Raw genomic sequence first — 18,378 nt, forward strand, 5'->3', positions numbered from 1 at the left:
TCCCATCTTGGTTTGATGTGTACCACGTCAAGCTACTATTGCTGCACATACTGTGGTTCATTGTTTCAGTCACCTCCTATTTTTACATGGACAAATCCTCCCCGGTTTTTGGAGGCTATCCTTATTTCAGATGTACTAACCGAGTTTGTTGAATGAATGTTTTTCTACAGGCTTTTCTCAAATAAATAAACAAATTATCTGTTCATGTGCCACAATGGATTTCCTAATGAATTCGGTATGAAAGATACTAGCCTAGCTAGAATTTGTGGATGCTGGCCTGGAGCTGGTGCACTTTACACTTTTTCCCTCTTCAAAAATTTCATGGATTTCATCTTAAACTTTGTTTTATATATACTAACCCGCTTACTAAATTGTTTTTATTCATATATATCAACGCTCTGTCTAGCTTTGAATTTTGATAATTGTACACAATCAGGAGGATCACCCAATATTATATTGGGTCTATATTAGATATAGATACCGATAAATAAGTTTAGTATTTTATAGATTTAAAAAAAAAGAAAAAAAAAAACCCAAATACATATATGCTTGATCTATCGGATGTCAAGTTCACATATGTTTTATGATTTCCCTGAGAGAAATGAAAGTCCCCAGGACTGCAACCAGGGAACCCAATGCTAAAATCCCCACAATGATAATCAACTCTAATCCAAAACTTCGGGAAGACTTTGAAATCTTGAGATAGCAAACACATGGCAACAAAAGAGAAGCCGTGACGCTAAGAAATGCACCTATAAATGCCATTAGGTATCCGAAAAATGGAATAGTCAATGCCACAACGACATTAGTGATAAGTATGGACGTTCTGATAAGGACGCTGATGGGTCTGCTTTTGCGGAAGGGATACCAGTCTTCAATTGCCATTGCAATGGGAATAACCATAATCGCGTACTTAGTTAAAGGATTGATTAATGTAGTATAGATTGCTATATGGGAGCTTACTTTTCCAATTGGTAGATTTAAGGTCACTTGGGATTTCACACCTTGTCCATACATCAGGTACCCCAAAACAGCCATTGATCCATAATTGAAGGTGCAAATAATAAAGCAGACTATCAACACCTACATACATACAGACAGAGAGAGGGAGGGATATGAAATGAGATAATTAAGAGAAATATTTAACTAGAATTGAACAAATTAAGAACAACAGGTAGAAATTCTTACCTTAGGAAATTGGTTCCTGTCTTTCATTGAAGAACATAAAGTGGGAAATACCGCATGACCACAGTAACAGAAGGCATACAAGCTGATAGAAGTAGGCATTCCAATCCAATTAAACAGTTTTCCTCTTTCATTGAACCCAACGCCATCAATCGCACCAGCCCAAAAAACAGAACACACCACAATAATAGAAGCCAAGACCCCACCAGCAGAAACATAGGCAAGGACACCCAAACTCCTTAACCACGTCGTTGGCAAGATTATAAGGGCTGCGACCACAACAAAAGCTTGTTTTCCTCCAATTCTCAATCCTCCAACTTTAAAACTTGTATTGGGAAACAACTTCTCTAAGTTGTCACCTTCCAATATTAAAAATTCAATGGCAACCAGATACAATTCCATATACATGAAGAGGGCTACCAGGGTTCTGCCTTTATAGCCAAAAGCAAGTTCGCCTATTTCGGGATAGGTTCTGATACGTGGGTGTGCTTGCATACATCTATGTAGAAGCAGCCCAGTGTAGAAGCAAATGATTGCCATCAACAAAAGAAGTACAAGGCTCAACCACCCCCCTTCAGCAAGTGCATATGGAATCGACAATATCCCAACTCCTGATAATTAAAAAAACAACCGAGCTTGAGACAAGTCTGCATTTTAATTTGCTCAGCTTATCACAAACTCTCCTAATCAAGTTGGAATTATTTGTGAACACTTCGAGTTCACAAAGGTGGTTTATAAATTACATAAAAACTTACAAAAAAAATAAAGTTGAATCATTAGGAGGGGCGTTTAGCAAATAATATGTATGGTTTTGTTTTTAAAACAAAAACAACTGCCGCATAGGCAAAATTATATTGCTTTTGCTAATGGGGTAGTTGTCTTTTATTTTCAAAATCAAAACCATTCATATTGATATTGTTCATCCAGGTTGATAACATTACTTTGAACTTTTTGAAAGCTGAAATGTTGTAAAAGATATCTGATTACTTTGATTGTTGGTGTAGGTCTTCTTAGTCATTTAGCCTTCTCCAATGAAATAGACAGGGTGGCTATAGCTACTATCGAACAGAGGACCAGACTATGGACACTTTGTATTCGGGCTTCGATGAACCAAGCCTGAGATTGAATGCTTGTTTGGAGGGTTTTAACACAGTGGCTTCTATCCTTGCAAGTTGGGGGGTGCAACTTGGGTGGGATTGGGTTAGCTTTTGTCAAAATTTGAATAGGCCCGACATGAAATCCAAGCCCAAATCAGTATAAAATGTTAAATCTGGCCTCTACTTGCAAGGTGGGCTCGCATGGAAAGCTTAAAAGTTGTGTTTGGTGGAAAACCCAGAAAGCCCAAATATGCCTTTTTTTATTTGAAAGGGCAAATATGCTTTGATTCAGCTAGGAAATCAATATTCTGATGATGCTTGTTTTAATAGCCCTCAATTAAAGTTTAAGCACTCTCAAATGGGTTCTGAGTGCAACTTATTACATGTGGGCTTTAGACAAAGCTAGGCTCAGTTTGGAAGGAGTACAATTTAGCGCAATCTCTCCTAGACGAAAGAGCAGGGAAGACTAGTCTGCTTGCTATCTCAATATGGAACACGTGGGCATGCTATCTAAGGAACCGATGAGATGGTTTCAAATACTTTGAAAAGGAAACTAAAATAGAAAAGAGAGGGAAAAACTAATAGAAATTGGTATCAAACGTTCAAGGAACTAAAACGTAAAAGAAAAATAAAATCTCACAAAAAGTTTAAACCTACAAACAGTTTCCCTTATTTCTTTTCTTTATACCTAAAAACCCTATATAAATTTTGAGGAAAGACCAATGAAAAAATGGACATCTGGGTGATGAGATTTGAAAGCCTAAAAAGAGAGGGAGGTCTGGGTTATAAGGAGGAAAAGGAAAAAGAAGATGTCACAGAGGTTACCAAGAAAATGTTTTGGAGATCCAATCTGGTTCAATATTTTCATCTCCTTTTGAAACTCAAGCTATTCCCTTTTTCTAGTTCTGCACCTTGGACCATACGTAGATAAAGAAAGAAGATGATAAAGGGAGAGCCGACTTGGGTTCTCAAGAAAAAAATATTTGATTTAATTTTTGTAAGCTTTATTTTTCTATTTTAAGTTTCAGTTTTTTTTAATAAAGTATTGAACACTGTTTTCATGGTTCCCAGGTTTTGCAGCAAAGTAGAAACTAAGGTGATGCTTGTTGCTTGACTAGAAAAGGGCGGTATAGTTGCATAACCACACCATTTTCTTTTTGAACCATGCATTGTGTCTGTTCATGGCAAGGTTTTAAAAATCGATCTGGAAATAGAATTATTCTAACCACCAGTTTTCCTTTCAAGGGTTTGACCGTTCAGTTCAAGCGGATGGCCAATTTCGATGAGAATAATTAAAATAAACAATGGCCAAACCTATTGAACGGGTCAATCGGGTCGACGATTTAATTGCAATGATTAATCAATTCAATAAATTTTAGACAGAAACCGAATTTTAGATAAAATAGAATCGGTTGCCTAAACGATTCCTACACAGAATGATCCAACTGTCCGGACCAACGACAGTTTTGAACCATAATATGTGAGAATTGATTGCATGATTCATATCATATATAGATGCACTCACACTATTTACTTTGAACTAACAATCATTACGAATTAAAGACATTACCAGAGATTCATGAGTGAACCATGTTTCTTTCTTTTATAATTTCTTATAGTTATAGCTTCTTCAACTAGGCAACATGGTGCTTACTTTTATGGTCCACTAAAGTAAGCATGACATAGTGGTTATATATAGTATGTCTCACACACAAGATGGAACATCCTAATTTAATTTGCATTTTGTGGTTCAAATAAAAAAATCGTCATATTCAAAAAGAGATTGGTAGGGTTTTCTTTCTTCGTAACCATGAATCAAACAACACCAAAAGGTAACCTTGTATAATTTCCCTACATTTTCCTTCCTTTCCCTACCTTTTTCCTTCAAACCAAACATAGCCGTAACAAAAATCTAAGATTTTCGATGAATACAGAAAAGAATAGAAATACAATAGTAATGATGCTGCCAGAACACAAATATACAATATGGAGGAACAAAACCGCCAAGAAATTAACTAAAAACTAGAAAAAAAGAAAGTACAGAAAAACAAAAAGCTTCAGCAACTAGTCAATCAGCAAGAACATTGAAACAATCTATTATGGTCCTAAAGATTAAATGGTTTGGCTTGATCTATTCGAAGTTCCCAACGGTTCTAGGCATATTGGTTAAAGAACCTAACAATTGGTAGTAGAGTACCAATAACAAAAAAAATATATATATACTACTTAGAATGAAAGCTGTTACAGGGAAAGCTTTAGCTTATTGCATTCCAACAGCTGAGGATTCAAAACCCCAGCAGACGCGACCAAACTCGATCCGAGCTTTTGCGGTGTTTAGTTTTGCTTCAGGCTTGACGATAATATGAATGCAGTCGTCGTCTCAAATCATCATCCCAAATACAACCCAAGTCTGGGATGAAGGAGAAGTAGGGAAGGTTAGTTTTTGAAAATTGGAATAAAGTTTGGCAAGATTGGTGCTGCTACTACACTCCAAGGTGAAATGAGAGCTGTTTTATTTGAAGGGATCCGCTTTGCAAAACTAAGGCTTCAGGGTGAACAACAATTATTTTGGAAGGGGATTGCAAGCAGATCTTAGATATATATGATGATTAAAGGTGAAACAGCCAAAGCAGCATAATTAAGGAGTCTGGTCTTTTGTTCAAGATGCATTAATTTAAATTGATACAGGATTCTGATGTTAGCTCAATATGCAGAAAATAGAGGCTTTTATGCAGGGAAAGAAATTGTTTTAGCTATTCCGGCTTGGATCAGGGATGTAATTGATCTGCTTGAAGGCTGTAGAGTCTATATATAGTTCGAGTCTGTTGTGTTTGTTCTTTTAGTTAAACTGTTTTTCTGCTCTATCTATTGCTGGATGTTATCCTTTTATCGATCTATATTTTTTCCAATGAATTGTCTTTAAAGAAACAAAAAAACTAGCACCATCACCAACCGGTTTAACCGATGGCATGCATCATAAAAACATATCTCATGCAGATTTTGGTTGAGCCAATATGCATGATATACTTGCATGTCATCAGGCATGTTCCTTTTCTAGTTTCTCTTCTTTCGTTTCTTTTTCCTATTGCTGTGTTTGTCTTCAGTATAAATGAGAACCAGGATAAATTTTACACCCTAGCCTGTTCCTATTTGTTTTCGATGTAAGTTTAATTTATATCAAAAATTATGTAAACTCCACTCCACTCACAGTGGAGTTTTTACATCCATAATCAATGTAATTGTTTCCACGCCTGATTACACATTTACACCTTCTTCACTTTAACGGTTCACCACATTAAACCAATCGATATACTTGTACCTTTACACCATAAGCAAAGGCAGCCTATATGTTTTGTTTTTGTATGAGAACTGTTTTCCATCGATAATAATTTTCTAAGAAAAAATTCCTACTTCCAAAGAAGCAAATGACGAGAAATTTAAAGATTAGAAGAAAAATATACTTAAAGAAAAAGTAGGCTATGACCTATGACAACAATGTATGTGGAGATGAGTTAACCAGCTTTACCACCGGCCGTAGGAATAATAACGTGATGCAACCTGAGAATAGGGTTGGTATGTGTATGTGTATGTTGAGAGAGAGAGAGACCTGACAAGGCATTAACTCCATTGAAACAAGTCCGAAGAAAAGACGTCCCGGTCTTTGGTTGCAGCTGGTCGCTCTGGCTTTCCACCGCTCCCATTGTTTTGTGGTACAAAGGATGAACAAGGGTGGCTCCTTAAAATGGGGTATCAGCTCCATTTTGTTTTGGGGAGTAAGATAGTGAAGGTGAGTAGATATCCATTCAACCTAACAAAAAGAAAAAGATAAAAAAAGGAAAATGGGACTTCTCAATCCAAATGGTTGTACACTATTTTGGGATACCCAACTCTGTGGGTCGCTTTCCAGCTTTTTATTTTGAGTGCACTGTACAGTATTTTCTAGCTAGGTTAATAATTGCATTCTAATGTTGGCTTTAGCAAAACAAGATTTATGAATTGGCTGAAATATTGATCAAACTAAAATCATGTTCCGACATCCTGTTATATAAAATACTCAATATTTTTAAGCATTAATGTTCAAAGAGTTGAACATACCAGTCGTGTATTGATATGATATCAGTAAAGCATCAGCTTTTGAATCCACTAATATACACCAATTGAGGGCTGCCTCTTTCTTCCAGCATTTATGCAGAATTATATTGAATCCCGCAACCAGCAAAGAAGGGTTCAAGGGGAAGTTATCAACTGTAGGGCACCAAATACCAAAGGTTAATTCACTCTAATATCTCTTCACTTAATTCCTCAAAACTTAAATAATAATAATCTAAGAGTTTCGTCCCCTTAAACCATGCAACATACAAATACAAATTTGTGTATTGCATGTATCCATACCTTTAACTTTGTTAGGCACCTGTCCCCTTCCAGAGATGGCCAGAATCTACAATAGTTACTCTCATCAGGGATGGATTAAAAGAATCCAGTCTTTTCCATTATGTCAGACTTTTATCCAGTATCCATGAAATAGACTTTTAGGATACACTCGTGCAAAGAATCTCATCTAAACGGAATATATAATTTATCAGGAATAGGCTCAGTTTGGAAGGAGTATAAATATAAATGTATACAGTATAAATACATAAAAAATAATACAAAATATAAGATTTTGCACTCTACATATTTATATTTGTATTTTTTTCTAAATGGAGCCTAAGGTTTATTTTGGAAAGTGTACAATTATAATTACGTAGAGTGTAAAATCTTGTATTTTATAATATTTTGTATGTATTTATATTTATATTTATATATTTTTTCAAATTGAGAGAAAGGCTTAATCTCAAAAGAGTACAAATATGTACAATATAAATACATACAAAATAATTTAAAATACAAGGTAGGTACTTGTATTTCTATTCCTTCCAAACTGAGCCCGAACAGGTTGCAATGGGACGTTGAATAGCATCAAGAAATCAAATTAAATATGATCAAAATACTATATATGATTAATAAAATAAACTAAAAATAACTTTAGAATTGTATCATGAATAAGGAGATAACTCGATTTTGTTGTGTAGTCCAACGAAACAAAAAAAATAAATAAATAAAACATTCAGGTTGGCCTGATTAAGCATTTTACACTGCTTTGGGTCGGGCCTAATCAAATATTGACAAAAACCTAACTTAGATCTGGCCCAAATTGCACCCCTAATCATCAACAACATATATTGATAGCAGGTTCTCTTAAAAACTGTTTAATAAAATCACAACGAACAAAATTAATAGATAAAATTTAAATTTTAAATATGAATTGGATTACAATATTGGATCGTATAGAGACAATTACAATCACCCTTAACCATATCAAGTTGAATTAGAATTTGGCACTCTCAAGGACCCATTAAACCCAGAAGCTTGAGCTGTTCCTGAGGTCCCTGAATAGGTTTTCGTTCTCTAACATGCCTCTTCAGGCAAAATCTCAATGGACTTAAAGTGTAGACAAGAAGAGGTTAACCTATATCATGTGTTGAAATTTAATTATTTTCAATGAGGATGACGAGAATCAAATACTAGACCACTTGATTCCATATTAAGAACCATCCAATCTAAAAACTTAAATTGTTAGATGAATTCTTTGAATAATTTTTCATTTTCCAACATGGACAATTAAATTAATAACATTTGCAATACTATTTAAGACTGTTTATGCTAAGGAGAGCCAGAACGCTTCACCGTGCGGTCCACCTAGAATAACAGAAAACTAAACATGATAAAAGAAAAGTGTATGGACGATGTTATATATTAGATGGTGAATCAAATGGACCTCGTGGTGGAAGCAGTTTAAATCGTGGCCAGGCCAGCTTACACTCGCCGCCAGCATGGTGGGTTTGAATATTCTCTGATGACGACGAACCACCGGATACAAAAATTAAATCGTTCACGGCAGTTCTTTCTGCATTAGAAAAGGAGGTCGGACAAAAAAGAAAGCATTAAAAATTTTTTTCTTTTGTTTGTTAGTAAAAGAAACAGAATAATTTAAAGTTGCCACTAAGTTTTGCATTTCTGGTTTGAATTCAATTGACCAGTACTTTTAGAACGTTAGGTCTCACCTTTTTCCATTTGTATGTCATCTCACCCTTTTATGGGAAATACTAGTTTCTGGGGAGTTAGTTTCTTCCTTGACATTAAATATCCATTTGTGGAGTTTGTACCAATTTTGTTTATTTTTGTCTTTGTGGTTAAATAGTTAACAAGTTTAGGCAAGAAAATTTTGTGAAGTGAGAATTAATTTAACAAGTTAAGGCAAGAAAATTTTGTCCAACTGGCCAATTGGTCCTTCTGGTATGATTACGTCCACCTAACAACCTTTTTTAAGAAAAAGAAGAATTTATTAATAAATAAAAAGAGGAGGGCATAAGACCTAACCCTCCAAACAAAACTATGAGCCACAGCTTGATACAAAAGAAAGCAAACTAAAATCCCAAAAAAAAAAAAATGAGTAACATAAGAATAACAGGGGTTGTAGCCTTTGTTTGGTCTAGAGTATCTATGAACATTTCCTGAATTAAGATGTCTCCTAGATCTTCCTAACTTTAAAATTCTTTTTCTTCCTCTTGCTTTCTATTGTCACACAATCCTAATTTGAATCATTTGTCCTTGGGCATAACAGTTTCAATTGAGTTCTCACTTGTAGGATCAACTTTCATTGCAGGAGTGGATACATGAATAGAGATCATCACGCATATATCATCAAAAACACCCTTAGCTCTTTAATGATGAGATCTATAAAAAAGGAAGTCCACATTGTTATTGTTATGGAGTCCAATCTCCTAATCGTCATGGCTCCTTTGATTTATCATTGGCCAAGGAAAATACAGCTTGCCATCACCACACTCTTTCATCGTTTGCTTGTTCTGTTTCCATCGTCTCTTGTGACTCTTTGTTAAAAAAAAATCTTCTAATTAATTACCTTTCTCTATTTGATCTTCTTGTTCCCTCCCTGTGACCTTATTGACATTTTGTTGAATACGTTTTGTTGATTTCATCTTACATTGTTCTGGGACTTGTGTAGATGTGCCCTAATCAGCACCGGGTCATTTTCCTAAACACCTGACATGTCCCCAAAAGCAGTAGGCTGATCATTAGGAATAGGATCCCGATTAGGACACTTTGGTTGCACCATCGCCTACTTTGCACTCACCACACCCTAAGGAAAATTCAGGTTACTATCAGCGCTTGGAAAATTATTCAGTTCCATGAGGGCGGATTTGGCCCTCCAATGACATTGTGACACATGGCACCTCAGAACAATTAGGTGACACCCGGAACCACTCAGGCAACAACTTGCCAAGTTGATGGTGTCCAACCTGGCGGCTTGGCCCGAGCGCCGACCTGGCGACCTGCGAGATGTGCTCGCCGACAAATTCGGCATGCATACCCCACGATCCTTGGAGGTTGGCTCTCGTTCTGGAAGATAGTCAACGTGCATGGCAGTTACCTCCGAGGATCTCGGACCAGTTAGACACGACCTCCCAGAGATCTCGGGGGCGGTACGTGAGCAAGGCCTATATAAAGGCATCAACCCCAATGACAGGAGGGGCAAGTGAGGAGTAAGCAAGTAAGCAAATTCTAGCTCTCATACTGTGTGATTTTTAGCTCGCAGTCTACTATGAGAGTACTGACTTAAACATCAGAGCGACCTCACCGGGTTAGCCACCCCAGGTCCTTTGACATTTGGTTCCTTGTAGGTCTCTAAAGAGCAATGAATCTCATCAATCCAGCTCGCCACTAGGTCAGCTCGACACCTCACAGGCAGCTCGCCACCAGGTCATCCCGGCACCTCACAAGCAGCTCGCCACCAGGTCAGCCCGGCACCTCACAGGCAGCTAGGTAGCTCGGCACCTCATAAGCAACTCGGCACTATAGCTAACTCACCATCTAGCCTGCCCAGCTTGACTCAGCTCGACAGCCAAAGTTCTCCACATCGGCCTGAGTCATCGGCCACTTGGAAGCAGACCAAATGACGAGGTACTTAGCACAAAAAATCAATACATCAATAAAAATCAATGCATCACAGAGATACTGAGCACCTGGAGGAACTTCCTTCCCTGTTCTCTAATAAATCTATTTCCTCTTAGCCTCTAAGGGTTTAGTTTCCTTATAGTATTCTTAATTGTAGGAACAACTGTACTAGAGTTTTGTTGATGTGCATTCACCTGTTCAACCACAACTTAGTTTCTTTGATGGTCTCCTTCCATTATTCTCCTTCTCTACCTTAACTCGAAAATAAGCCTCCTCATGCCCATGCTTGAAACAAAAAAGGCAATACAGTGAAAGATTTTCATAGGTAATCTTTTGCCAAAAACCATCTCTTTCCATTCCAATCCACGCACTGGAAGGCTTATCTGTCATCAAATCAAATTCAACACAAACCCTTGTAGTAGTGATTCGCATAAGTTTCTAGGCTTAGTTTGGAAAGAGTACAAATACATACAAAATACAAAGTGTTGCACTCTGCATATTTGTATTTCTACTCCTTCCAAACTGAGCCTTGGTTACAATATTGAACAAATAAACATGTAGTTGTAAAGGTTAACTAACAACTAGGGGAAATGGATCCAAATAGGAACAACAGAGGGCTCCCAGTCAATCTCTAATCCTGGTACTTAAGCATACCCAAAAAAAAAAGCCTCTTTCATCCAATTTCTAAGGAACTCAAATTCATCAGGGAAACGTAAAACAACATGACGTTGATTCAAGGCAGACACCACTAGACCTTTCTTTAGGGAAAAAGTACTGATTAAAAACTCCATAACATCAACAAGAGATGATCATCTATAAGAAAATAAAACCCTAGGGGGTTCAAGTTTGGCTTCAGTCAGTGCAAAGCCCGTTCAAACAGCCTTTACATCCTTGCATTGGGAATATCTCTATACTTTTGTACTTTATTTCATGGGAGAGATATTCCCAATTTAAGGTTGCAAGAGGCTGTTCCAACGGTGTGAGAACAGGTTTGCACCGACTGAAGACAATCTCCACAGGTTCTCCTCCCTTCAATGACAATGGTTGCAAATGGATCTCAATCTTGGGTGGATCCAAACTCCAAAGCAGACAGAAATGGGGAAGAGGAAGCACTTAACATTGTAGTGAAAGAGGGTTTTTGCCTTAAGGGATCTCCTGTTAGTGGAAGCTTACTCATTAGGGCGTCCAGAAACATAAGAAAGAGCAATGCTCGTGATAATGTGGGATGATTGATTTAAGGGTGTAAACGGTATTGAAAATACGATTTTATATTTAAAGTTTGACATAATTGAATCAAGTTTTAGATAATTTTAGTATGGTAATTGATCAAATTCAGACTATTGATTTAGGGGTATAAACAGTATTCAAAAGTCGGATTTTATATTGGGATTATAGCTGAGAAGGGCAACTTTTGGGCCCTAATATCAATAAAAGTAATACTTTTAATAAAATTTCAAAAATATGTTAACTTTTTAAAAATAAAATCAAATAAGGGCAAAAATATTGTTCATCTTCTTCCTCTTGCAAACCGCCACCCACCGTCGCCTCCGGCAACCTCCGGCAATGCCTCCACCTCTGCCCAACACCGCTGCCTCCGCCCAAAGTGGCCAACCACCAGTAACAAGCTACCCACAGACATCTACTAGAACTCCTTTTTGGTATTTAATGCACTCAACAGCTTATGCATGCCACCTCTCTCTTGTGGTTATGGGCAAATAAAGAAGGAACAAGTAAACCAGATTACCAGAACCCGTGAAGATAAAAGAAGCCCAACTCATCTTTCCTCGATTGTCAACAACATTTGGTTTGGGTTCTCCTTGAATTCCTCGGGAATCACCCCACCATGTTTGCAATTAAAATGGCTTCACCCATCAGACTTTCTTATCAGAGATTCAGAAATGAAGGTGGGTTTGATGTACAAGAAGAAAAAGAAGAAAGAGATGAGAGAGCATTTGGGAGTAAAACAGAACATAGAAATTAGTAATCTCACCTTGATGATTTCGGTGAGTTCTTGGACTTGAATTTATATTGATTCTTAAGAGTACTATGTGTACAGGAGTCTTCATCATACAGGTATGTACAAGATAAGAATGCAGTAAGTTAGAACAAGATAGAAATTGACAGGTGTACAAGATAGAGTTTGACAGATGTATGACTCTATCATACTCTATCATATTTCAGGCTGCATAGATGCTCTCCATTCTGGATTAGCATTGGCCTCAGCAAATGATGTCGGCTTAGTAGACAAAGAGGATAGTGGATACTTGGAAGCCATATTTGTTTTAGGTTTGAATATCCCACTTTTTCTCCTGCTCTGCATAAGATGACGGTTCAGAAAAGCAGAGGAGGGCAACACCAGAGCATCATTAGTAGAGGAGGGAGAAACAAGCTCACTAGTACTAGTTTCTGGTTCAGGTAAAGGAGATGGAGTAGAATCAATTGGTGAAGGTGAGGTACATGACTATACCAAATCAGGTGATGTAGATGAGGGTGGTAAGGAGAGTGGCGGGTCAGCGGAATGTGCAATAGGAGGAGCATCAGTAGTAGTGGGACATGGCACTGAAGGGACACGACTTACCATAGGAGGCGGTTCAAGAGAAAACCATAAAGGTGAAGACTGTTGTTTGGGTTCATGAGATTCAAATGGAAACACATCTTCATCAAATAGGACATGTCGAGATGTAAAAATGCGTTGAGAGGGCAAATGTAAGCACTGATATCCTTTGTAATCATCATAGTATCCCAAGAACACACAAGCTGATGAACAAAAGTCCAGTTTATTACAAGCATAGGGCCGAAGATATGGGAAGCATAAACACCCAAAAACCTTTAAGAACTCATAATCAGGCTTACGTTTGAACAATAGTTCAAATGGTGATTACATGTTGAGTGTCGACATGGAAAGTCTATTAGCCAGAAACGCTGCTGCATGAAAGGCCTCCCACCAGTAATCTCGAGGCACTAAGGACTTTCCTAATAATGTCAGTCTTGTTTCAACAATTTGGCGATGGCGTCTTTCAGCCATCCCATTTTACTCTTGTGTATGTGGACAAGAGAGTCGATGAGAAATGTCACAGTGCTTGAGGTAAGACTGAAATTTTCTGAACTCTCCCCCACCATCAGTTTGAAGACATTTAATTTTAACATTGAAAAGATTTTCACCCTGTTGTTTAAATTTGACAAATGAAGGAAGTGCATCTGATTTGTGAACAAGAGGAAAAATCCACTGATATCTGCTAAAGCCATCAACAAAGACAATATAGTACCTGAATCCATTAATGGAGTTCACAGAAGAAGGTCCCCATACATCATTAAAAATAAGTTCAAGTGGAGACGTATATGTAGTAGAACTAGAAGAGAATGGTAGTTTATGCGACTTACCAAGAGGACAAGAATGACAAAATGTCATCCGCTTATTAGAAGATAGAGGAAGATTATCAAAGGTGACGACATATCGAACCAGCCTTGCAGCAGGATGCCCAAGCCTTTCATGCCAGCGATCAATAGAAATCCGCACCCCAAGGAATGCAGTAGGAGGAGGGACATTATTTGTAACTCCACTTGAAATCCCCTATAACCCATACAAGTTGTGTTTACTATGACCCTAAAGTAACACTTTGCCTGTCTCCTGGTCCTTCACAAAGAACTCATTGGGGTGAAATTCAAAGAAACAATTGTTGTCTTTAGAAAATTTAGCCACAAAAAGTAAATTCTTAGTAATGTTGGGAACATGGAGTATGTCTTTCAAAATAAAGAAATGTTCAGAACCATGTAATGTAGAGGTACCAGTATGTGCAATAGACAGATCTTCTCCATTTTCAATCGTTATTTGATCTGGTCCAGTATATTCAGATTGAAGATGAAGATTTGCCAAGTCTGCAGTCATATGGTGGCTTGCACCCAAATCTGGGTACCAACTGTTATCAATGACTAGACTAGTTGTAGTAGTATATGAAGAAGGAGATGAATCAGGACGAAAATTCTTATCAAAACGAGCCCTGCACTTGTAAGCTGTATGATTGAATTTTAGACATATCTGGCACCTAACCCCTTGATAGGGATTAGGTTTCTTACCTTTCTACTCACCTGGCTTTGACTTAGACTTGTAGCCATCTGTTTTGAATGACTGAGATTGCTTTTTCATTGCAACATTGGCTTGGGGAGATATTGGATCAAACAGAGATCTAGTGTGCTGCATTCAAATTTCATGATTGAGAAGAATAGCATGTATGTCATCAAATGATAGATCTTCTCCCTTCAGCAAGAGAGTAGTAACAAGAGATTCATAGTCTGGGCCAAGTCCTCCTAGCACAAATTGAATCAGTTCAGAGTCTGTGACTGTTTCACCAACAGAAGTAAGGCTATCAGAGATCAAACAAGCCTTTTCTAGATAATCAGCCATTGACCGATTCATCTTCTTCAAATGGGTCAATTCAAATCTAAGTTGCATCACACGAGCTTTTGATTTTGAAGCAAACAGCCTTGACAAGGCATTCCATACGCTTCTTGAGGTAATGTACCCAATAACCTGGGCCAAAACACCTTCTTGAGGTAATGTACCCAATAACCTGGGCCAAAACAGCCTTGACAAGGCATTCCATACGCTTCATGGTATAAGTACCATCCTTCTCAATGGTCTTAGGTGGGCATTGGATAGTACCATCAACGTAGCCCATAGCTTTAAAACCTTTAAGAGCAGCCACAAACTGAGATTGCCATAGTAAGTAGTTCATGCGATCTAGTTTGATGGAGATTAAATGGCTTGTTGTAGTTGGCAGATTCAGGTTCACAACGGTTGTGACTCCAGCTTCAGTAGCGCCTGAGCTTGCAGATACAGTCGACATGATTGAGTTGCAAAAGAGGCTAACAACTTGAGCTCTGATACCATAAAACAGAACACTATGAACAGTAATATCACGAAACACAGAAATTAGTAATCTCACCTTGATGATTTCGGTGAGTTCTTGGACTTGAATTTATATTGATACTTAAGAGTAGTATGTGTATAGGAGTCTTCAGTGTACAGGAGTCTTCATCATACATGTATGTACAAGATGAGAATGCAATAAGTTAGAACATGATAGAAATTGACAGGTGTACAGGATAGAGTTTGACAGATGTATGATTCTATCATACTCTATCAGGGAGAACAAGAAGTTGGTCCAGGTTTAGAAAGTTGGGCAACAGGAAGAGATCGAGGATCAGAATCCCAGGCTTAAGAAGATTCTTGAGAAGAAAAGCAAGGCTACTAACTGCTGCTAGACTTTCCTGGAATAAGGTTGTGAAGAGGTTGAAGGAAAGCAAAGGTCATATGGGCGACCTTTTTCTGGTAATTATTTGTTCTTGCAAATAAGCCCTTCTCCTTTGAATTGTTCTAACAGTTCTCTAAGGGGCCATCACCTCTATGGTCTGTCTTCAAGGTACTCTCTTGGGAAGATTGCTTGAATGTTAATTTCTTGATACTCTATGCTTATCCACCTCCAGAGGTGGAGGTGGAGGTGGGTGGAGGCATTGTCAGAGATGGGCAAAGGTGGTGGAGGTAGGCAGAAGCATTGTCAGAGGTTGTTAGAGGTGGTGGTGGGTAGCGGTTTGTAAGAGGAAGAAGATGAACAGTATTTTTACCCTTATTTGATATTCTTTTTAAAAATTTAACCTATTTTTTAAATTTTATTAAAAATATTACTTTTATTGATATTAAGGCCCAAAAATTGCCTTTATCAAATATAATCCCTTTATATTTAAAGTTTGACATAATTGAATTGAATTTATGATAATTGGTCAAAGTCAGATATGGCATGATTCGATTTGATAAACATCCCGGAAGGACCACAACATTAATATTTACATATTAAATTACCTAAATACACTTTATTTCTCTCTAATAAAATTGTGTTAGTACTAGCTTTTCCTTTATTTTATATAGGGTATATAAAGCGAAAACAATTCAATTAGATTTGGTTCAGATTTGGATGTTTGAATTCAAATCGAGTTTGAATTTGTCAACAATTAGCCAAAAGCAAATCGTTTTTATGATGCGATAAATGCAAAGTTTCATTAATAAAAGCTCAGAGTACAGCCCGGAATTACAAGTTAGTCCAATAAGGAATCAAGGTAAATGGAGAAATAAACCCGAAAACAGACTACAAAACAATCTGCAATGGAAGAAGAAACTGACTCTGACTCTGAGCCCGGGAGAAACAAGTTGTGAGAGCTCTACAAAACGCTGCAAATCTAAGATACTAGAAGGAGGGTTATGCCTCCAACAGAGCTAAAACTCAACAAGAGACTTCCATAAAAAAACATCCCAACCACCAAAACCAAAGTAAAAGCAAATTCAGTTGGTCTTTTCAGGGGCCTATCGAATATTGAATCAAATTCAGATCATTGGTTTCCTAATCACATTTGAGTTCAGATATTGAATCAAATTCCTTTTTCCTTTTTGAGTTCGCTCCACTTACACCCCAAGACTAATCCCTTCCTTTTAGGAATCAGCTCTAAGAAAACCCAGGCACACCTAACTGTCCAGCTAACTAGAGTCCTTCCCAACATTAAATATGCTCACCGGCAACTGAAATAAATTGTTTTTTTTTTGTTGCTGGTTCTAAAAATAAATCAAAATCAATTTGTTTGAAAATAGCCTGTTTCTCCAAACAAAAACACAGGAAACTTGTTCTCAATTGTGTATGTGTTTCTTGTTTTCAAAAACATGTTTTCATTTGTTTATTCAACATCATGTTCCATAAATCATATAATCTCTATACTAGAAAAAATGTTTTTTGTTTTAAAAACCAATATTTTATTGATTCCAAAAGCATGTATAGTTAAACCAATTTACTTTTTCCTTTGAAAACAAAAACAGAATTCAAAAATGCGTTTTTAATTTTTTCTGATGTGGCAATTCCAAAAGAAAATGAAAACAAAAACTTCATCTCCCATTAAACAGCAAAATGAATTAAACCAAAGATCCTTTACGTCCCAAAACAAGAATGTCTAATATGCCTCTTTCAATCAATGTCACTGGTGCAGCATATCCTGACAATATGCTGTAACCATTAAGCCCTAATTAAGCCATATAACTTGTAGGAGAAATGCAGCATGTCATAAATGAATTTGATAGATAAAACAAAGCTAAGTTTTATTAAAATATATTTTACCAAAAGTATGAGAAACAAAAGGGTATTTAATTAAAGCAACATCTGTTTTGCTTATACGGGGCAAGACAGGAAAACGAAGGTTATTTTATTTGTTCATAAACTATATACTGGCAAAGCAAATACGGGTAATGGTAAGTCTAAGTCTCTAAGAGATGATTAGGTCCAACCAATGAGTTTATTTGTTCATAAACTACTATGGGAAGAATGAATTTATTTTCAATGTCAAACCACAAAGCCTACCATGAGCAGCGGAGGCTACACAAAAAGCATTAATCGAGTTACTAGGACCACACAAATTTAACTAAATAAAAGGAAAATAACAAAAGAAATCAGTAAAACGGAAATCACCTCAAGAACAAAAAAAAATATGGTGCGCTCATAGCAAGGAAGCTAGGAGAGAAAAAAAAAAAAAAAAAAAAAAAAAAACTACTTCATTTGTAAAGAATAAAAACCCACAACTGTAGACCACATGGCAAGAGATATCAAATCAAAAGAAACACTAAGGGGGTGTTGTACAATATGAATTTTTAATTTGTTTTTGGAATCGCCGCATCAAGAAAACAAAAACATGTTCTTTAACTCTGTTTTGGTTTTTTAAAGGATAAACTAAGTTGGTTTTGTTTCAAAAAAAATACATGTTTTTTAAACCAACAAAATATTGGTTTTGAAAACAAAAACAAAACTTTTAGTATAGAAATTAGACGATTTATGAAACATGATGATGTTGAATAATCAAATGAAATCATTTTTTCTGAAACCAGATTTAAGAACATGATTTTGGTTTCAGTTCTGAAAACAGAAAATACACACATACAACCAAGAACATGTTTTTTGTGTTCATGTTTTAAGAAACAATCTGTTTTTAAACAAGATGGGTTTGATTTCTTTTTGGAACTGACAACAAGAAAAACAATTCACACTGTAAA

The 18,378-nt window shown here is 36.8% G+C and overlaps 1 protein-coding gene across 2 annotated transcripts; it reads right to left on the minus strand.

Annotated features, from left to right (window-relative positions):
• Positions 1-339: 339 nt before the first annotated feature.
• On the minus strand, positions 340-6,522 carry LOC104598123 (amino acid transporter AVT1I-like). Of its 2 annotated transcripts, XM_010260037.3 has the most exons (4): positions 6,378-6,522; positions 5,890-6,090; positions 1,189-1,796; positions 340-1,083 (listed from the first exon to the last, which is right to left on the minus strand). In XM_010260037.3, the coding sequence occupies exons 2-4, from the start codon at positions 5,981-5,983 to the stop codon at positions 571-573; spliced, it is 1,215 nt and encodes a 404-aa protein (XP_010258339.1). In that variant the 5' UTR covers positions 5,984-6,090; positions 6,378-6,522; the 3' UTR covers positions 340-570. The 2 variants fall into 2 exon arrangements, with proteins under 2 accessions (XP_010258339.1, XP_088758578.1); XM_088902452.1 differs by lacking the exon at positions 6,378-6,522 and having other exon boundaries at positions 5,767-5,996.
• Between the last annotated feature and the right edge of the window lie 11,856 nt (positions 6,523-18,378).

The sequence above is a fragment of the Nelumbo nucifera genome, chromosome 4 (assembly GCF_055504915.1).
Source record: "Nelumbo nucifera cultivar China Antique chromosome 4, China Antique-T2T, whole genome shotgun sequence".
Taxonomy (NCBI): Eukaryota; Viridiplantae; Streptophyta; class Magnoliopsida; order Proteales; family Nelumbonaceae; genus Nelumbo; species Nelumbo nucifera.

Excerpts from the sequence above, each read along its gene's own strand:
- LOC104598123 (XM_010260037.3), bottom strand. The coding sequence starts at position 5,983 with ATGGGAGCGGTGGAAAGCCAGAGCGACCAGCTGCAACCAAAGACCGGG. Across the intron at positions 1,797-5,889 it reads TGGAGTTAATGCCTTGTCAG|GAGTTGGGATATTGTCGATT; the intron begins GTCTCTCTCTCT and ends TTTAATTATCAG. Across the intron at positions 1,084-1,188 it reads ACAGGAACCAATTTCCTAAG|GTGTTGATAGTCTGCTTTAT; the intron begins GTAAGAATTTCT and ends GTATGTATGTAG.